General features: G+C 40.7%; 1 protein-coding gene across 1 annotated transcript in view; it reads right to left on the bottom strand.

Moving 5' to 3' along the window:
• Positions 1 to 22,700, bottom strand: part of SHC3 (SHC adaptor protein 3) — a 60,253-nt gene that overhangs the window by 8,726 nt on the left and 28,827 nt on the right. The window contains exons 3-8 of the mRNA XM_059833851.1: positions 16,541 to 16,604; positions 13,387 to 13,506; positions 10,195 to 10,248; positions 5,856 to 5,907; positions 1,618 to 1,744; positions 316 to 469 (exon numbers count right to left, since the gene is read on the bottom strand). Coding sequence (XP_059689834.1) covers positions 316 to 469; positions 1,618 to 1,744; positions 5,856 to 5,907; positions 10,195 to 10,248; positions 13,387 to 13,506; positions 16,541 to 16,604 — 571 coding nt within the window. The remainder of the gene's footprint in view (positions 1 to 315; positions 470 to 1,617; positions 1,745 to 5,855; positions 5,908 to 10,194; positions 10,249 to 13,386; positions 13,507 to 16,540; positions 16,605 to 22,700) is intronic.

Consider the following 22,700-nt stretch of genomic DNA (forward strand, 5'->3'; position numbering starts at 1 on the left):
CAGTTAGTGTGCACTATTTGATACTCTCTGAAGCAGATGTGGTTTCTACAAATGTAGTAACCCTCAGTGGATTTATCTTCCTTGAACCTGTGTAATCTTTTAACACCGTGAGGAGCTCACCTCCCTTTGTTTGTTCTGAACTTCCCTAATGTGTTGCCCCCCCAGATCTTCAGTGCCCATTCAAAAGGAAACTGGCCACACATGAAGGGCTGTGCGCTATAGATGGTCCCAATGTATCCATCTTAAAATGGATATAAACATTTTTAAAAATTTTTGGATCCATCAGCAGGAGGGCAGAGATGCAATTGCACTGACCTGAGCTGTATCTGCAGCAGCAGGAAGCCTTACTTTGAGCCTGGCATCAATGAAGCCTCCAGGGGGGGGCATTTTATTCGGGATATTGTTGTAATAGGGATGTTCTGTTGCCTCGTTATCTTCCTCCATCCATGGCTCATCAAAACTCTGCATCCTGTAAGAAAGTAAGTGCTTTATTTTGCCCCTCACTTGCAAAGCGCTTACAGATATGTGCAGCATGTTAAAACCACCTGTCAGGGGATCACTACTGCATGTTATTTTGACCATTCAGCTACCTTTATAAGTCAGGAAGCAATGACGGATCATGCAGCAGACACTCTCTGTTTAGACAAACTTGAGCTAAACCTCCTTTGCAATGGATGAAATTCTTTATGCTGAGTACAGGATGTTTTTACTTAGCTTTAAGGACCACTATAAACTGCATTAACAAATAATTTTATTTAACCTTACAGTTGCATTTGTGATATTATGACTTGATTGATTGAGTAAGCCCTCAAACTTTGTCTTTAATTATGGCTGCTCTATCACCAGTATAAATGTGGAAGAACTTCACAAAGTCAAGAGATCGGATCTGTGGTTTCAGTCTACATTTAACAGTCATTTACACAAGTCTAAAGTGAGTACAGAATGCTTTCAGATTAGGATAGTAGCATTTTATATTCACCATACACTGATGTTACTCTGATATAAGAGATTACAAAGGGTACCAGCTCACTGGGATTTATACTAATGTTAGCAAGCAAATAGCAATCCATGTCAAAAACACAGCTCACCAAAGAAAACAGAATGCTATATCCCAGCCTTTTAAACATATACAAGCAGACAGATTTTGTATCCTCCAGAGAATAATGCAGTCAAAGCCTCTGTACAATACATCACATTCCTAAAAACTTCACCCTGGCTAATATCAGAAATAGTGAAATATCACTAGTCATTTTGGAAGCCCAGCAACTCTAGCTTACTTCATCTAAATTGACAGAGCTGCTATAACAGTAACAACAATGAGGAAATGCTACAAATAACATCCATTCTTGGCCATCCAGCTCTGTCTACTAACCACAACAGAAAACCCATGATCACTTCAGTAAGTTCACTCTGAAATCCATATTTAGCCCGTTCTTTTAAAATGACTGTGTTCCTTTCATATTCATTAGGCATGCCCTGCTTTGCTAATTCAGCAGAAATTTCTTTTTAAAGTATTTAAATCCTGTCTGTCTCCAGCAACTTTGTCCACTGCACATTTTATTAAGTAAATACAAAGCTAAAGAAGATCCTTTAGCAGTCTTCTGCAATCGTACTCACCTATCATGGAAAGTAGGTATCTTAGAGGGGCATCGCAAGTATTGCTTAAATCGAAGCTCAAATGCTTGCCCTATGGTGCTGATGACATCCTGGGCCAGGCCATCACAGCATTCCAGTATATGACAAGCTAAATGAAAAAGATTTGACACATGCACATGCAAATCACTGTTCATGTTATGGCGGGATGCACTGACCTACATGTCAGGCACTGTTGCCCTATTAGTGGTGTGCACATTTCAATAAAACCCAGTTCTGACACAGTGAATTTCAGGCAATGGGGTCTTTTTAAAGGCTAAATAAAATTTCTCTGGTGTGTAACTGCAATAGGCAAGACCACAAATCAGTTCCACAACTTTAACAAGTCCATAAGGACAGGAAATCTCATAAAATTTCACTTGTTATTACCTGAATGCAAGAGATTATACGAGAGTTCCAAGCTTTAAATTGAGATTATAAAAATATTAGTAGATGGCAACAACAAAAAAAGCTCTCTTTGCCTTCCCCAATTTTATCTCCACTTCAGTTTTATGTCTAATCATGCCAAGTTTGCAAGCTGTTCACATCCTCTGAGTTTCCAGAATTTCCCAAATTGCAGGCTGAGGGAGGAGCAGTAATTAGGATACTTCCTAGATCCCAGGCCCTGATCTGATTACAGTAATACAGAGGGCTGGTACCTTTTCCTGCTTGTCTGTATGGAGACACTGCCAGCAAAGTGTGGGATCACAGAGCCAGGACCCTGGTTAACTCCGGCACTCCCCCACATGCCACCTCTCTGAACCCACTGTGACAGAGGCTGGAGGGAGGCTGGCAACACAAGCTCTCTTCCTATGGGAGACTGAGAAACCTTTATCAGCTGCCAGAGCAGCCAAATCCATCCTGGTTTTAAATCAGAGGGTGGCTCAGAGGTATCTTCTTATGTGGCAACATGAACAGGCAAACTCATGAAGATTTCACCTAACATTGCAGGAATGTAGGTGGACGTTAAGACCTGGAAGCTAAAGGTCTGAATGAACAGCACCTCGGTGATATTCAGAAAAGCCCAGGCAAGTTCATTTTCCGTATTCAGTGCTGGACAAACGCATGGTCTACTGGCTAGAGCCTGGACTGGATTTGAAACTCTGGTTCTTTTCCAAGCCCTGCTGCAGTAGAGTGGGACTTTGTTCAAAGTTACTAATTTCTATGTCCATGACTGCTTTAATAACCTGAATATAACTTCTTCAGCTGAAAAACTGCATTTTAGTATATGCCTAGTGTCCAGCTCAGTGGAATCAAGTGCTTTGTATGCCAATGTCCTACAAATAAGGGTTGGTCTTGACATTTGTGTGACATAATTTTAGTTGAAGCAATATAGGGAGACTAAGAAAGTTTAGCAATTACTTCTCAGAGGCTGATCTGCTGGACAGACTTCTGAAGAGGCCAGAATAAAGGGCCAAGAATCCTGCAGTTACGCAGGTATGGAATGACCAGGGCACCAAGCTGCCTCTCCCTCAGCAGCAGCAGCACTTCACGCAGCATGAGATGGCACCAGTCACAGTGCTGCCCTGCTAAACAGATCCAGTGATGCTCTCTTCTCACCTTACAGCATCTGCTATGCCAACCAGCATGCTGAGGCAATGCCTGATTCAGGGGAAATGTCCTTAGCTGCATGTTCAAAGCGGACTTGGCAGCCAAAAACAGGACCTCCGTGTGTTCAAAGACAGAGGTAGACATCCCTGGCTAGCAGCAGGATATATGCTGTTTACCCCCTCTGCACCACTGCTGGCAGCAATGAACAATCAGCCCCCAGATACGGTGCGGACTTACCTGCATGAACATGGACCGAAAACAGTTAGGCCAAACAAACAAAGCTGTAATTCTGGCACTCTATAACTAGAGTGGGGATTTAAAGAGGCTACATTGCTCAGTGCTAAACCTATCTGGAGCTGAAAAGAAGCATGAGTCATGAAGTAGTTTCGGTAGGTGACATAATGAGTAACCTGTTTCCTTGGATGCATGAATGGACTTTCAGCAGGTAGGAGATGTGCTTCTTGTAAAAGGATGAGAAGGTCTGGCTCACACAGAGGTGATTTCTTGTGAATGTTACACTGGAAGACAGGCAGCCTTTGGCTTGCTAGATCCAGAATATAAAGCACAAAGAGAGCTTTTCCATCCTTGGGAAGAAATTAGTCTAATATGCAAGTGAAAGCTATACTACAGCACCGGTGCTAGTGTCAGTCATAGCAGCAGTAACATTTTCACTAGATACAGAAGTAAATTCAACTCACTTCTAAAGTAATTTGTAGATAACACAAGACTGACAGAGATGGTAAAAAAGGGCAATCCAGATCCCGTGGTAAACTAGACCTTTTAAAAAAATGCGCTTTAATATTGGTCACATACAAAGTCATCGATCTGTGAACACTGGTGTACACACACAATTGGGGAAAGCTCCCATGGAACGCTGTAACGGAGAAGGCTTAAAGATCGCAGCATGAAAGAATTTCATATGAGATAATTTCACAGCAGCAAAAAGGCCTTATGAGAAACTGTCTAATGATGAGGACAAAAGCAGTAAGAATAGGAAGGTGTGGCCTCCGTTACAGATTGCTGACATTAGTCCTAGATTACTGCAAACAATAACAGGCATCATCTACCTTTTTCAAAAAATGCAGAAAAATGAAAGGAGGAGGAACAAATTATCTGAAAGATGGAGGACGTGCACTGCAGCTGAAGACCTACAGAGTTCACTCTGTCAAACTTTTCCTAAAGAAAACAGAGAAATGACTTAACTAAATACAACACAGGAAGACAATACCAGGTGCTTAGATGACTCCTCAAGCTAGGATAGACTAGCTCAACAAGGAACAGTGACAGGAAGCTAAGGCTAAACACATTCAACTTAGATATAAGGAACATAGTCCATGAAACAGTTTCTGTAAAAAAATCCACTCACACAGGAACAGAAAACAGAGCACAGGGCTCCTCCAAACCCTACAGTGCAAACGACTGGTCTGCTACATTGCCACTGAGATCTCTCAGTACAACTAAATCAGTGTCCGGTTTAGCAGAAGGGTACTGCTAAAGCAGGTGGGGTGGAGAGCAGCTCTGCACCACACAGCCTACAGTCTGATGCCAGAGCCTTTCTAATGGGGGACACATGATGTCAGAACATAACAAGCATGGCAAAGAACTGGACTATCTCCCTACCTCCCACTCCCCATAAGTTTTCTAGGTGTTTCACTAATACTCAGCATATTAGTATGTTTAGTGCATACTTACGAGATAATACTCTCAAGTCTGGACATCTCTGCACATGGACACAACAGATTGTTGAGGTATCTAAGATCATTAAAGGTCACGAAATACAGAAGCTATTGAATTAGTTGTGCCCATGGTAAGGTGGCAGCTCAGGGTTTGCAGGGTTGGTATTTGGGAGTTGAAGTGTCTGAATTTTGCAGAAATCCTGTTGGAAGTGCTTAAGTCTTTTTTTTGAGCTAGTATTTTTTTCTCCATGAATCTATGAATAATAAATAGATTCTCAGGTACATTATACAATACTTTGTATCTAGCATTAAGACCTAGTGATGCTTTCTGCATTACAAGCAGGAATGTATTCTGTACCTATTATTTCAGACCGTAATTTACACTTTCTATAATTTACTTTTATTTTTGAGAATCTGAACTGGTGCTTAGTCTTTAAAGACAATCAACAAGAGGTCCCCTGTTCACAACTGATCGCTCATAAAACAATACAACCTTGAATAAACCTTCAGTGAGAAAGAGGATTACAGCCTCCAGAAAGCTGGCTCGAAAGCTCACTATTTGGTACAGAATCTGATTCTGCCAGGAAGAATTAGGCATGTACTGAGAGAAGACCTAACAGATTCAGCCACCTCAACAAAGGACTTAATCAGAGGACTGCTTAGCTCTTGCATAGTGATTGGGAGTAGGTAAGAGTTAGCTGTTGCCTAGAAGCTCATGCAGCCAAGTAAGGCTAGCATTTGATTTAAGAGATTAAGAGAATACAAGTGATATTTGGAGATGAACTCCAGGCAAGACCTGTTCCAAGTTTGAGAACCAATTTGCACATGGCTGTTCCTTATTGCTACACAATCTTTCCATGACTCTGTCAAAGGCAATCTTTTTATTGGACTGCATTTTTTTTTTCTGGAGGGGAAAAAAAAATCGACTGAATTATACCATGAATAATTCATGTTCCTCAAAGGAAAAAAGGTGCCAAATAGATATTTCTAACTTACCTCTCCGATTAACAGGATCCTTAGCTACATATGCAACATAGTCAGTTGTATCCTGTCAAAAAATTAAGATATCTACAATGAATGCAAAAAATCTTTGCACTGATCATAGCAAAAGATCACAGTCCAGAGTGTGCATATTCCTGTGGGTAGAGCCTTAAATTACATTATTTGCTCTACAGTTGTATACTACTTAAACCCCATAAAAACGTTTATGGGTTTTGGTACTGATCCCACCACTTTGCTTTCTCCAGAGTGCAATCTATTCCAACAGAACTTAAAAATCTCTTCCAAGGCCTTTGAAAATCAATTAAACAAATTTAGTAGGATTTGGATCAGGCCTCATTTAGAAGGGAGTAGAATTACAAGTCCTCATCTTCAAACTACCCAGAGATTTTGGTTCAGAACATGAATAATCAACTCGTTCTGTGGCAGAAAGAGTAGGAGTAACAGCCCTCCTCCCCAGAAATACTCAACAGTGGTGTTTATTCATGTGTGACAAGCGGGTGTGTTAACTTTACTGACTACAATGCCATATGGCACAGAGGTGCTCAGCCACTGCTTGGCTGCAACAAGCCGTCTCCCAGGATGCTCTCTCCCAGCCCATGGGCTGCTCCCAGCCATTCCCATTGCCACATGCCAGGTGGATTTTCTGGCAAGAGCAGGCTCACATCTTCTCTGGGGATTTTTTGCTTGCTCTCTTGCCACCCTCACACTCCTGTGCACGAGCAGTGCAGACTTTTACCATTGTGCAGATGAAATGGAAAGGCCAGTGCTTCCAGGAAACATGAGGCCTGCTGGCATATCTGGAAAATGCCGTACGTCCTTGATGCAATCAGGAAGTCCTGGTTAGATCCGATATTCCCTGACATGCCTGGCTACTCAGGTATAGCTAAACCTAACTGAGGTATATATAGGATACACTACAGCTGGCTGCATAAATCTACCCAAAGCTTTTTCAGGGGACTGATCCAAGCCCACTGACAATGATGTCAAGATCTAATGTCATAACAAACATCAATCTTCAGTTAAAAGATAGACTTCTTTAACTTAGCTTTCTCTAGCGCAAGCACACACCACCACCCCCCAGACGAAAAAAATCACTGTGCTGCATGTATACACAATTTCCTTCAAAAGGAGAGGCCAAGGGAAATTATGAAGCACATTCATGGTTCTAGTGACAGGTGTGTAGCCGTATCACTTAATGCATTATTGGAAGGCACTCAGACACAGCAGTAATGAAGTTGGTCTGTAAAAGAAGCAGAGCTGAGAAGAATAGCCGTAGCATTTTGTCCAGTAATCTCTTAAGCACCCAGTGACATAGTGTCTGGGCAATGACTTGAGTGGAAGTAACGATGCATATCAACAAGTAAGTAGACGAGAAAAGTGGTGATGTCTATAGTAGCAAATAAAACAGAGCCAAGGTAAAGGCCTAAGAGTTGTCCCACAGCTATCCCTGCTGTTTAATTGTTGCTACTCTCCCTTGCCTGGCTGTGCTGGTTTCCCATGCCATGCTCTGAAAATCTGCAAGGGACCAGCACATGCTGGGCATTGATCCCAAGAGACCACTGAGAGGGAAGAGCATGAATGTGTGGATGCAAATCGCACTGTGCAGTTCAGTTTCGGGGCCAGAAAGCAGGCCACAGATCATTTTATTTACTAGTACAGACATAGCTAATGGATACATTTATGCCTGAGTAAATCATAGATCTATCTCAGAGCTAGTGTGGGTGTGAGAGACCGGAACCACCTACTTTTTATTTCCTCTAAAGCTCTCAGATTCAAGCTGACTATCACAAACCATTAAGGAGCTAAGGTGGGCACATTTCACAGTGGCTAAATCAGAAGACTCCCATCAAAAGGCTATACAGGGCGGGGCTGATGCAGCAAAGTGGTCCCTGACATTCAAGGACTGAAGGCAAGTATGAATGAGCTATAATTTTTGCCTCAAAGAAATTGCATTGTGGTGTTACAATTTGGAGGCAGGGCTGAAACTGAAAAACTACTGCTTTCAGGGACCTCTGAGAGACCTGCCTTATTAGACTTTATGAGATCCGCCTCTCTGAAATTTCAGCAGGCATCTCCAAACACAGATGTCTTGTCTAGTAGCCTGGAAACAGACACCTGAAATGACTATGGATGAAAAATGTTTAGTGTATCATAAGGAGGGGCTGAAGGGAGCTAAAGCAGATCCAGAACACAGTCTTGGAAGTGAACTAAAAACGATGCTGAAATGGTGTGTAAAAGGATTTGGTGGAGAGATTTTTAAGCTCCCATGCACTGACGCAGCCAGAAGCTGTGTGACTCATTGCAAAGGGGAATATTGCAAAAATATGTATCGTACTCAAGCTGTTCTCCAAGACCGTGGAACACTTCTCCAGTGGATATATTTTGAACGACAAAGGTAATTAACACTTAGGGAGTGGGAGGAAAGTTGCAAAGCTAATTGCTGGTGCGAATGTGTGGCAGATATCCAGAGCGGAAAAGTGGATGGGCTGAGAAGTGGGGGCAGTCTTGCTTCTAAATAAATCAAAATTCAAAATTCAAAATAAGGGAAGTATTTCCTGAAGAAACATGGGCACAGATCTGGGTTCCTAGTTCACGATGGCCTTTCTACATCCATTTTAAATCACATATGAGGAGATGAGCTTATGGGCTGGAGCCCAACTGTGTTTGGGGGATATGGTTTGGCGGTGGCAGTCCTCCACAAAGTGGAAATCATTAAGGGCTGAAAGTTATTTCTGGATGATCCTCAAATGGCTTAATAAAGCTGTGGCTTAAATCACATCCTTGCATCTTGTCTTCTTCAATGTGCACATGGGACAAAGGAACCACCTGCTTTATGAAAAAGTTTTTGACTTAAAGTTGTGTGTCAGATACTAGCCCACTGATACAAGTCTGTAGAGCATCATTAGATACTCATACCTACCCTTGCCACCCCCAGAATGAGATCACCATGCAGTGGTCTTATTGGTAATGCAACTTTACCATTTCCCTGTCTGTTGTAGGCTCCCTCACACCATGCAATTTGATTTCTCTGGTAGCTCACTGACTCAGTAGCATGATTTTTATCTTTGGATTTGGAAGAGCTTGTTTACTCCAAATCCAATCTCTACTGCTGCTCCTCTCCTCTTTCCTGGTGAATCCTTCTATCAGTGGGCAGTGTGCAATGGTGTTCCCAGGACTTAGCATTTGGGATGGCAGATGGGGAGTGAAGAATCTTCTTACGGAGGCAGGGAACTGTGCTAATCACTCCTCTGCCCACTTCAGGAATTGTTCATTTACAGCATCCATTGCAATCTGTTGTATTTCAAAGTTGCTGTTGATCCATTTTTTTGTTCCCCGAATTATTATGATATGGTGTCCTTTTCCCTTCTAGAACTGAACTGAGCTCAGCAGACTATACTAAGGCTGAAGTTTGCCCTGATGTTTTCTGAGGATAGTGAAATGAACAGAGAAAGTGCCAAGGATCTTCAACTTAACAGAGTTGAACTGAGAGAATGAACTCACAAAGCAGGCTAGAAATTGCCTTACCTGTAGTACATGACTGATAAATGACAGATAATTGTATGATGGAGGAAAAGGCAGACTCATTCAATTAATCTAGGTTTTAAAGCTTTCAAACCTCTAAGCTAAGAAGTGAGCATTGTCCCTGTTTTATAATTCTGCCATTGCTCCCTGGGTGACAAATGCCTTTTAAGCACATTTAATATGCCTTTAGATGGACTACTTATAAAAACAGGGAAAAGCGCAACAAGCAGGAGTCTGCCCTTTGATCTAAATGAACCAAATGTGTAGGTGTATCTGAAAGCTTTGCAAAACTAGAAAGAAAGATCTGGGCTTTTCCTGAAAGCCTATCTTCAAGCTGCACGAGTGTAGTGAATATACCTGAAGGAAGTATTTAGCACAGTCTTCTCAATGTACACTCAAAGATGAGAAGAAAAAAAATAAATGCATACATTGCTATAAATATAACTGCAACATAGTCTATTACTGTAAAAAGTACAAAATAAAAACCAGTCAGGACAAAATTTCACACAATATCCATATAACTGTACTACATTACTCTGAAAAACAGAGCTCTGCTTATCAGTTATTATACGAATGCTCACAGCCCCTTGATACTTTTCGTTTCAGTCATTCAAAGAGAAGGATTTATGACTGCTTGTCAGTCGTTTCCCTCAAAAAGAGTTTGATGGCAACAATCAAGGAGAATTTATTAAACAAGAAACAGGAGCTATTGTGGTTGTATTTTTCTTTCAGTAAGTTATGCAATAAAATTTGTCACAGTGTCCTCATAAAGCAATATCTCTGTGGGGGAAAGCTTTAAAGAAATGCTTACCGGATCACCTCCAGATGCAAAGGAAATAGATTGCATATGGTGATTTGCTATGATCTGTATGGATCAGAAAGAATAAGTGTGAGTCAGTAGGTTTTCTTACAGTTTACCCTTTTGATTTCTTTTTTCGTTTGTATGGGGGTGAAAATCCAAAACGAAGATCAAAATGACCTCTGCATTTCACCTACAAGGAGTGCAAAGAGTAGCATGATAATACAAACAAACTTAAGGAAGAATTTATCTATTCTGGTGTTCTTTAAAACCTAGCAGGAATCAGCAGAATTGCTAAATGTGCTCAGAACTCCAGCAAATCATATATATCTGTCATACGGTATCTTTGAAGAAATTTTAATCTGCTAAAGCTCACTTTCTTTATTACAGATAGTGATGAATGGAGCAAAGGGTCCTATTCATCAAAACACTTTTCTGCTGATGCCACTCTGGTGAAATCAATGAAATCATGCCAATCTGCACACCAGCTAAGGATCCTAACATTGCTTCCAATACCTACTGTGTCATTTTATGTTTCAAACACCAACAAGTTTGCAATATGCAAACAGAATTTTGAATCTAGCTGCAATGTAGCATTGTGGACAAAATCTCAGGCATACTCCAGGGCATTTGAAATTCAATTTGCTTATGTGCAATTTGAACCAATATGATATTTCTCTGGGAAGAGACAAATTGTCATGAACCTCTAATACAAAGAGAACAGCTCTGCTCCATTGGTATTCTGAGATTTAACTTATGAAGTCGTTTAATAAGGAAATCATGTAACAACCAAGAAAGAAAAGGTCATTTGAAAGAAAATTTCACTTGACCATTTGAGTCACAGAAACCATGCGAAAGAATTAGTCTGGTATAGGACAGGCCCCTTATTTAGTGCCTCAGAGCATGTGATAATAGTCATTTGGATCTTAACTGGTCACTTTGGAGAGGGTACCACATAATTCTGAAAATTATTTTGGAAGAAAATGAGGCTAAAAAGATATTCTCCGGGCTGTTTTCCCATCCTGCATCTTAAAGACCTGAACTAGCAACTATCTTCCTTGGAAAGAAAAAAGCCTGACCTGAGTTTCTCTGGATCTTGCTGCTTCACCAAGTCAGAAAGAGTTGACAACTATTTGTAGTGCTTCTTTCATGTAAAGAGTGCTTCATTTTCAGTACTCCTACTTGTCCCACAGCAGCCTCTGAAGATGTGGCTAATTGTTAAGTGTTCAGTTGTGAACCATCATTCTCTTACTCGTCAGTGAGGATTTCCTTCTCTTTTTCCCATAAAGAAGAAGTGATCCTAACAACAGGGATGAACTAGTGAAGATTTTTTACAGATTTAATATTGTCACTGTCTTGAATTGTGCAAATAACACAATCTTTTAGTTTAGCATCTTAAAAAACAAAAATTATTTCAGATTGCCTCAAAACTTATTTTTCCAAATTTTAAGAATACTGAAAAGTGCTTGAAACCATCAGTTCAAGTCAGATACTTTTTTTTTTTAATTCCACAGCTAAACAGTTTCGTTTAGTTTGAGACAGGCGTATTTCACACGCCCCCCCATACCAAAATATTGAAACAAGGCATAGCAAATTGCCAACACCTTGCATTGTTTAAAATGAAATTATTCACTAATGCTAGCACATAGTTTAGAAACATTTCAGTCTACCCAAATCTGTATTTTAAACAAATAAACAAAATAAAACAAATCAACTTCCACTCATCCCTGCTTAACATGTTCACAAAACTGTTGTGCAGGGATACATGCAATAGCTTTTCTGCTACCCCAAGGGCCAACAACACTCTCTTGTCTTTTCTTTCCTTCCAGCTCCTCTGGGAAAAACAGGCTATTACAGAAGTTCACAGCCATCCTCTTGGGTGGGGCTTCACAGGGCAAAGCTGCTGGGCCATGCTTATTTTCAAATCAAATGCTTGGCACAAACAAGAAACAAGGGAGGCCACAGCTACACTGGGGATCTCTGAGAAACTAGACGTTTCCCTGGCCTGCAGCATCTAGACCAAGTCTATCTCAAAAAGAACTATGTGAGAGAAAGATAAACAGTTTTGTCAACTCAGAGAAAAGGCAAAACATCTGGGGGAAGATTCTTCCCTGGCATAAATCAGTTTAACTCCATTTCTACCCTGATGTCAGCTGAAAACAAGGCAGCTTTCAGGGTTTGGCACTTTTTTAGTAGATCTAATGAACGTCAAGTTCCTATGCTTCTGACTGGGGGCAACTGTACTCATGAAAAGCACTGCTGTGTATATTCCGTAATAAGGCTCCAAAATACTGCAACCAGCCATAATGCGGCTCCCACAGTCTCAGTGCTCACTGCAGAAGATGGTGATGTTTTCTAAATAAGGATAAGAATGAAGATAAATCAATGAAAACATAATAATAATAATAAACAGCAAGCTTTTTAACAGACAATGTATGTATTCTTTCTTACACTTTAATCCTGAGGCTTCTAAGGACAGCAGGGATTTTTTTTTTCTCTAGCTGTATCTGGGCAGAAAGTCGCATGCCCTAACGCAGTGTGTGGCTCACAGCAAATAGCACAGCAGTGACTACGCATGTCTGTCTGCTTTCTCTTTATATATACCCTGAGCAAGGATTTTTCTCATCTCATACATCATTCACAATCCACTGCAGTGATTCCCCAAAGTCTGTCTGTACCTTCAGCACAATGAAGAAATGGACTGTTTGAAAAAGGCTGCCTTTTCTCTCTGAAAGACTGACATTTCACTGCACTACAAAATCCCTGAGACTGTATTTTTAGCAGTGCCTCACGAATAGATTGCTCTTTAAAGCTCTAAATGGGAAGAATGACAACAAAATTGGGGATGCACATTCCATCCTTTAGTTACTTACTCCAAATGCACCCCTTTTAACACTCGGAAAGTTTGTTATTGTACCCAACAAGAACTCGCATGACCAGAAAATACCATTTCATGTTGTAGGTCTTCTAAGAGCAAAACTGAGCTAACTGAAACGTGGCAAGAAGAAAATAATTCATCAAAGCTGTATTGAATACTGGAATAAACTGACTCCTACGATGCTTTATATTGTGTTTTCATTCATTTTATAGACATTGTTGAGGAATAATAACTTTGAGCAACTGAGTATTTTGACAGACAGCAAATAATTGCGCAGTAGGCTGTTCATCAAAAGCCTCACAAATTAATATGGCAGTTATACTCACCTGTTTTGTATCTGGAGTCATTAGGTTTAAGCTGGTGGTGGAGATATTCAGCATTATGGTCATTCCTGCAAACTGAAGATTGCTCTTTCCCAAGATGCTGGAAAGAACTTTGCTTGGTGGCTGTGGGGGGGGTGGAAAAAAGCACATTTTTGTTCTCTGTTTACGTGGGATGACCTTCACTGTATGCAGGGTTAGCTGTAATCGTAAAGGTTTCTAAAAAGTTGCTGACTTTTTAAAGTTCATTTCATTGCAACAGCTGTTTTCCTCTGGAGATAATTTCTCATTTATACTACTATTAATAGCTAGGCAGGTATTCATCCACTCTTGACCTAACAAAATAGGGGGTTTGTGAGACAGTAAAGTCTCATCTTCACCAAGGGACCAAGTGAGCAGACTAAAATGAATACCTGAAGTTGGTATCTTAAAATGGCATGTTCTTATTGCGTAAAAACAGCTTCAACTCCTGAAAAGAAATCTGCTGTTCACTCTGCATCTACTGACTGCTCTACCCCCTTCCCACACAGAAAGTGGGACTCCAGTGATACTGATGGGATGTTCACAAAAAGGGATACACAGTGTCATTATGCTTGTAGACTTCTTAGCGGTAGGTAAAAGCTCAGCCATAGGCTAAAACCTCCTTAAGCTGGGGTACAACATGCAGCTAAAGATTACTCCTAACTCAGAGAATAAGTCCAAAGTGTGGGAATGTAATAAAGGGGATGTAATGATACTGATAATTTTTGTAGGCCTTTCACCAGATTTTGGGAGGTTTTGTAGCAATACAAGTTATGCTGCCAAAGCAAAATTTACAGACTACTCACCTTTGACAGCTATAGAGAACCACACAGCTGCATAAAAGCAGCCTCATTCAGGTAACCAAAAATCAGTACAAACTCAGGCTGCCCAGCAATAACAGACCAAGTCCTTCCACTTGCTGTACTTGCACTGGTGAATATTTATGCTGGTCATTAGGATATAAAAGCAAAGCTACAACGGGAGGCAGTGTTCTTCTGCCACTGTATTTGCATTTGTCCTAAGCTGCCTGCAAGCTTGGAAAGTTCTGTCTCTAGCAGCATGGACACACTTGTGCTTCTTTACTCCTTAAAGCTTACATACATTCAGATTTAGCTTCTTTTCCTTCTGTTTAACGATTAAAAATACACTACCTACATAGTGCTCGTATGTAACATTTGTGCTGCACTATTTTAACTTCATCGTGTTACAGAGCTAGTATTTCATTAACTTGCCTTTAAAACAAGCTCTTTTTAATATTCATGTTTCTCTTCTTTCCTTAAACCCTCATGATTCCCAGCTCATGCCTAAGGACGACCTGCCCACAGCGTGGGTAAAGTGTGAAAACTTGGCCTCAAGAAGTACATGTCACCTTAACCAAATCCATAAGCCACTAGTGGCAAAAACATGATGAAAATAGAGAGTGGTAAAAGATATCTGTCTTTGACATTTATCTGGAATTCTGTTGCTGGACACATTTTCTTCTCAGCCAGTAGACTTAACTTTAAAAACACTACTTCTTTTCAATAACTGGTAAGCAACGTTGCTTCTAAAACCAATAATACAGCAAGGTGTCTCACTAGGCACTTGGGACTCTGTTTAACCCATTTTCCAATGATATTTTGTGTCATTTTGCTTTCCAAGGAGAAAGATATTTTCCTTTTTACTTTTAGGCTTGAAAACAAAAGCCAGAGAAGCTAGAAATGCCAATGAGATAGATTTGGGGGGGGACGGACACGACAACCTTAATTTCTGAGACAATTTCCAATTACGCGGTGACATACATTGTCACATATGCCTTATTTTACGAGGGGATGATTCTCCATTGCAAACAAGTGGCATTTTATCACATCCCTTTCTACTGGGATTCTGCCTAGATGGTGGAGCAGCTGGGGAAGCAGGCAGACCTTTTCCTTCACCTGCATGTTCTCCTCCTGTGCCCAACAACACACACAAGGGCTATAATTAATTGTTTTCTATGCTCCTTCCATTAGAGTTAGCATTAAATCCCAGCTTTGCCAGCAGGTCCCTGGAAGAGCCAGCAGCACAAGACTTGAGAGCCATCAGTGCAGGAGCCGAGCCGAGGCTTCCTCCACTCCTTACCTGCAGATCCTAACTCAGAATCACAGAATCATTAAGGTTGGAAAAGACTTTTAAATTCATCAAGTCTAACCATCAACCCACCACCACCATGCCCACTAAGCCATGTCTCGAAGTGCCACGTGTACATGTTTTTTGAACACCTCCAGTGACAGTGACTCCACCACCTTCCTGGGCAGCCTGTTCCCATGTTTCACCACTCTCTCAGTAAAGAAGTTTTTCCTAATATCCAGTCTAAACCTCCCCTGGTGCAACTTGAGGCCATTTTGTCTTGTTCTATTGCTATTTACATGGAAGAAGAGACCAACACCCACCTCACCACAACCCCCTTTCAGGTAATTGTAGAGAGCGATAAGGTCTCCCCCCAGTCTCCTCTTCTCCAGAATAAACAACCCCAGTTGTTTAGTCTCCTACCACATAAATAAGAATAAAAGCATGGTAGTAACTGTGTCAGGCCAATGCCCACTGGATCCGCTGCCAGTGCTGGCCACTGAGCATCAGCCACAGGTGTTTGTGGAAAGAGCGTAGGGAACAAAGCATCAGCTGATATGTTGGCTCCATTTCCAGAAATCAGTGATTTCCAAACTTGCTAATTGTCACCAGTAGAGCCATGCTCCAAGAACAGATCTAATCCCTTTCAAAACTATGTATATTTTTGGTCTCTGCAATAGCTTCCAGCACCTATTTCCACAATTTTCTCATGCATTTTATGAAAAGGCATCCCTTTTTGTTTGTTTTAAGCCTTCCACCTGCAATCTACAAAAGAAAGAAAAGAAAAAGGAGGGGGGTTCTACAGTAGGAACATAAAGGCAAGCCACAATCTTTTTCCTAGATGTACTCATACTTCTAGAAGCCTATAAAAGCAGATCCTGACCAAAAGGGCAAGAGGCAACATACAGTGGGTGAAAACAGCCAATACTTTAAATGATTAATGATCTGCAATTCTCAAAGCTGCTTTAAAGCCACCTGCCTGCTGTGCCTCATCTCCTCTGTGTTGAACTAAGAAAACACAGTCAACTACACTACAAGAAAAGAAAAATACCTTTCGTTTCTTGAAGGCTCCTTTGGCACCAGGCACGGCTTCACAAACACGACTGATTGCTTCCCTGAAGAGACAGAAAGAAGCTTTATGGCAAATGAATGTGTGGGTTTCTTCATTACACTTGAAATGCACTGGGAGAAAACAGCTTCAGACTGTATTTCTGTTCACAAGTGAGAATAGTGATCAGATCAGTTAGCTCCCTTCTCAAGGCTAAAACAGGTGCCATTCAAATTTAGATTACTTCACTGTGAAGCTGAAGACAGTAAATAGTCAACCTTAGTGTCAGGAAGAGTATCTTGAGAACTACAAAGGATAAAAATATTTTCTTGCACTATTAAATAGACTTTTTCTCACCGTAAATTAGAATGTCTTAATACCTTCTTCCAAGTCTCATTTTTGTACCTTATTAAGCCAAGAGGACTCTTATCATAAGACGTCTTTAATCAACATTGCTTTACACCTTTTTTTTAAACCTTTCTTGTAATATAAGGGGTAGTAACTATCATTTTTCTCACTACTACACTATGCACTTTTCCAGTCAGAGCAAAACCACCTGGCTTTAGCTAATATCAGAACCGTAGAATTTTCCTGGTAATATGCATGTTGTATGCAATACCTGTGATGTAGAAAATTTTAATTTATATTTGTTCAATACATTCTGAATAATTTATTTGTGACCCTAATTTTACATTGTAGGCAAAATTAATGCCATTAACATTTTGCTTCAGTTTTCTAATATTGCTTCATTCTTCCCATCGCACTCAGGTTGAATGAAAGAAATGCATGTTGAAAATTAATTTGAGTTCATACTCTCTCATAGGAGATTAACTGTATACTGCAAAAACTCTTGAAATCATACTGCTACAAATAAATCTTATAGATCCTTTCAGTATTTCAGAACTTATTATCTGAATAGTCAATCTGGTCGGAGTTTGCTCCCCTGCACGCAGAGACCTTCATGTGACCATCAGCTACAGTGCTGTAATAGACCTGTCCCGTGGATACTGTAAGACAGAACAGTTGCACAGGGGCAAGTAAAGGTGACTCCAAACCTTGTTTAACTGTTTTAAATATGGATTGAAACTAACAGCACATTATATTAAGACCTAAAAACATGCAAATAACATGTATTTTATGCCAAAAAAAATACAGACAATGAACTACAAGCTAAAGAACAGTCAAAATAATCAAAACCTTGAAACATCACCTTGATAAAAACAAATTATTTTGATTTTATGTGCAGGATGATATTTCAACTACGCATTAGATGAATGCACAGGATCAACAAGTGAGTCAGGAGAGAAATGTCATATACATATCAGCATTCAACATATAATGGCTCAGCAAATGTCACATATTTATCTGGTTGCAATTAGTAATCACTATATATTTATGCCTTGGGTGCTTTTACCTAGGGCCCAATCCAAAGTTCGAATCACCTGAAAGAATCACATGAATTTATTATTTTCTGGGGGTGGATGGTTGTGGGGGTGGAACCAGCCTTGCAGGAGGTTTAAAGCCCTGTCATCCTGAAGAAGTGTGATTTTTATAGCAAGGTATAGTCAAAAAAACTTTCAGGCACACAATCCTTTCTCAGGTCTAAAGGAGAGCTTGTTTGTTCCACAGCTTGTCATCTTCCTTTTTTTTTTTTTCCCCAACGACACCTGCTCATGTAATGAAATTGCCTCTCACTGCAAACCCTGGCTTGCCTGTGCCCTCAGACCATCACAGCTACAATCACACTCCATTTTACAGCTCAGCATTTGTACTTAGTTCCCACATTTACCACAATGCTCCTTTGACTCCAAACAAGTGTTTTAGTTAAAGTAGCTACTAACTTTTCTTACAGAGCAAGTGAAAATCGGTGGGTTTAAAAGAGCAGCCCTGGTGCATCTTAGAAATACAACACAGCAAGCATCACACACACTGATCATCATGATACTGAGACATAGGTTACTCCTGAAACTGTAATCAGGAAAAAGAAATATTCTTCTTCACCAAAAATGCTTTCCTTTGAATCAGGAAAAGCAAACAGACATTATGTTATACAGAGCCATCCTCAGCCTTGCTACTGAGCTAAAACTTGTGGTTTCCCATCTCTTTCTTGCACCGAATCAAATACTTTGGAGGCACTGGGGTGGGAGGTCCAGGCCTGTGGCTGCCCCCAGCCCACTGCTGTCTTTCAGACCTATGCCTCTTACTTCCTCAGGTTTGTCTCAGCTTCCCGGGCATTTTGGCTGCAAGTTGCTGACACAGAGGCTTCGCCAGCGCTTCATCCTCTTTGTCTCCTCCAGCAGTCTGATTAGCGCATTGAGATCCCTCATAGGTTTTGCCTCTCAAAAAAAGGATTCCTATTTCAGAGATATGAACCGTGCTTGAGGCATAAATTCACCTGTAACTTCCTTTCTCTTCCTATTTGCCTCCACCATCTTCTCTCTCTAGCAGCAACATGGAGCAGGTAGGAAGAAAAGGGAATTTTCAGGCCACCGCACCTGACAAAAAAAGCGTTTACAAGCTTGTTATTTTTCTGGTGCAGGGCTGGGATTTGTGGTGGGTTCACCTGCCTCTTCTGCCTGCCAGCTCCTGATCATCAGATATAAAGCATGTTACTCCACAGACCCCTCCGACTCAAGGACCTTGTTGGCCAAAACTGCCACTTGAGTGTAGGAGGGGAAATGCACCAGATGAAGAGGCTGAAGCCCATGGCTGAGGGTTGGCGAGGCAGCCTGGGTTGCTGTTTGTACGCCTGGCCTCCGCGGAGCAGGGAAAGCACCAAGCAGCGGAAAAGCCAGGATATACATCCTCTCACTCAGTAACAAAGCGCTATAGGTTTTCCAGCTACCTGTCTTCGTTTTAGCAAAATATCTTGGTTTTACCAAACTCGCTGTTCCCAAAGTCTGCAGGAAGACTGGAAGTGGGGGGAAGGATCTGAGGAAGGTGACAGCTTGTTGAGATACAGCTCAGATGAGGCAGGACGTCTGATCTTGAATTTGGCAATTCTTTTATCTTAGGCTTTTGAAACTCTGTGAATACTACATGTACTCAAGCAACTGCAGGGTTTAAGTTAACAATGCTTTTGGTGAAAATGCTGGGAACCTCAGAAAAGATATTCATAGACCAATTCCGCCTACACAAGGTCAGAGCGGCCTGGCAGCAACTCCTTGTGTACCTGCAACAAAAGGCACAGTACTTTTCCCACCTGGGAGTTAAGGAGTCTTAAAGAAATAGCTGATGAAAACAGAAAGAAAAAGGATGACAGAATATCTGCCACCGCACTGATAACACACTTTTTCCAGGGAAAGGTTCCCGGATCTCTCTGTTCAGAATATGCTAGATCCTTTTTGGGGGAGTCTTTACACAGATAGCCTGGTGATGTGGGAAAGACATCCTAAAGACTTCTTTCTAGCTTGTATTGCCAGGCAGCACAGGGCAGATATAAGCTTTTTTTGCAGCAAATCAAATTTGCAAATGCCTCTGCAGCATGAACACCTGAGCCACAAATCAAGCCCACAAATAGGTATCGCTGCTAGCTTGAGAGTGCCGTTACCTGACTTGTGCATACAAACGCTTGTCTAAGGAAGGTAAAAGCAGAAGTTCTGGACATATCTGTGTGGCTAAACAGTTGCACAGAGTTTGGAAAAGTTGGATGTGACCACATTTGCTTCCTTTCCAATAAGAAAGTTATTCAGCGTAGACACACACCTTTCTAAGCCACAGGCTGTTTCATTAGCTAGGCTCAGATAAATACCAGTGTAGAGTTATCTTGATCTCTTGTAAAATTAGCTACTGTGCTGTCTGCAGTAGGGACCACATGCTGAGTTCCAAATCTGTCCAAGAGTATTTTCTGCTTTGCAGATGGTCATACGGTGGAGTCATTTTCTTGGCACAAAACATGTTGTGTATTTTGAATTTAATTTCAGCACACAAGTGTATCCAGTGAAAAATTACCAATACGCATTTTACGAGGCTGACCTATTCTTCTTTAAAGTGACTTTGACATCTCTCCGAGACAGAAAAAAAAGACATTTTTACATTGCCATTTTGTTCCATTAAAAAGGCTAATGCCCTGATATTTTTCATAGCTTTAGTCATATTTTACTCTGACTGTTATATAAAGTAGCCCACTCAGGAAGCCCAAATCTGTTCCTCTATGAAATACCATCACGCAAAAATACGCCCCCCCCCTTCTTGTGGTTTCAATGATTTTTTTGGCTGTGATGCTAGGTTTTGTTGTTGCTGCTTTTAATTAATACAATTCAATTGATTAAAAACCAGAATTCTGGAACTCATATTTTAGGGAAATGACAAGCACATACAAATTGCACAGATTTTCTCAACTTTTCTTGGAAAAAATATAGCTATCTCAAACATTGAGATGAGAAACTGTGACTAGTTTTTAGTCTGAAATCTTTTGTATGACAAGACTTAAAAACTACCAATATTGTCTTGTTAATATCTGCTAGTATCCTGTAGTTCCCAAGTTTATCTTTGCCACTTCCAAAGCGTAGGTCTTCACAGGTCAAAACAATATACATCAAAAGACAGACTTTTTAAATGAAAGCATGACACGTCTAGAAGAATTGTACAGAAGGCTGTCAGTTATTTCTTAACGGTATTATATTCCTGACATTTTTTTTTAATAATTTATAAATCATTACCAAGTGTTGTACCAGTATTTGCAGAAGAGAAACAAAGTCTGTATCAAATATAAAAATAACTTGCTTCTGAAAAAGAAAAAAACAGAGACCAAAAATACATTAAACAGAAATCTGTTTAATAATTGAAATATTATTTGTTCATTTGCAAAACAGGCAAAATTAGCATGCACTGCTGTCTGAAGTAGCACAGGGGACATTCACAACCTCTGAAGACTAGACCAGTGTATTACTGTTTACAGAACTTTAAATGCCAGCTGGCAAATTGACCATGTCTGGAAGATGCAAGGCTGGAGAAGTAGCTAAGGAAAACAAAACAGAGAGTATGGATAGGAAGGGGAGGCTAACTGTGTGGCATGGATGCGCTTAATGGCACAAATTCAGAGTACCGTGCAGGAAGTACCCCTGTGGGGGAGCCCCCCCAAAAAAGTTCACAGAGACCAGGCAATGCCATTTGTCACACCAGCCTGACCGAAGTGAAGCCTGCCCTGACTGCACAAGTGACAGACAGCCTGGAAGAAAAGGTTTGTGGAATAAGGTGACATCGGTAGACGTGGCACACAAGCTGTTGTCATTCGTAGAGCAAGGAGACGACGACTCCTCCTTTTCTTCCCCTCAGCTCCTCATTTTGTTTCTTGAAATGGATTTTTTTCACATGTAGAAAATCTACAAGCAGAAAATGAAAGGAAGCTGGCTGACTTCATTTTTTGATTTATTGAATAAACTTTATACAGTAACAGGGTTGGCTTTAGCAACTGTTAGACATGGAGTACCACGTGCTATTAGGTATGTAGTATGCAATCTATCCAATGGTTGTTATTCTTCCGCTCCTGCATCTTCAGTGTGAGACTTACATCAATCTGCTAACAGAAGTCAATGCACTCCAGAGGACTCTTGTGCTTTTACTGTCAAAGAAACTTTTTATCCATTGGTACACTCAGTGAGAGCTCTGTTCTCAGTATTTATAGGAATATTTGGGGCATTTTCAGTACAATCTGTACCTTCTTTTATAACATGCAAGTAAATTTCAGAAACTCTGTTTCATTCATCAGTAACAAAGACGTCTACCTGATCTTGATGATTCCTTCTAATACAGTAGTTCTGAACAATAGTCTTACTTTCAGAAATGTAAGTAAGTGAAGCTGTTTATCCAGTAGCACACCTTATTTAGATATATCTCTTCACTCTGCCTGCACACACAGTCAGATTTGTGCTTAGCAAAACCGAAGCAAATATATCCATTCTTTCCTTATAGCTATGGCAAATGTATGCCACCAAGAGGCAATGCCAAAGAGGCAATCAGCTGCTCCTCCACTGCCGAAAGCATAGTCATATATATATGCAATTAAGCATTATTTAGACTCTGACAATCTTGGTCCAAAATTCGGGGTACCTTTCAAAGAGGAAACCTCTTAAAATATCGGTTGCGGCTTTTATGAACATAAAGTGGGCGTATACAAAACCTTGGTGTTGAACACACACCTACAAAAGCCTTCCTTTTGCAC

The sequence above is a fragment of the Gavia stellata genome, chromosome Z (assembly GCF_030936135.1).
Source record: "Gavia stellata isolate bGavSte3 chromosome Z, bGavSte3.hap2, whole genome shotgun sequence".
Lineage (NCBI taxonomy): Eukaryota > Metazoa > Chordata > Aves > Gaviiformes > Gaviidae > Gavia > Gavia stellata.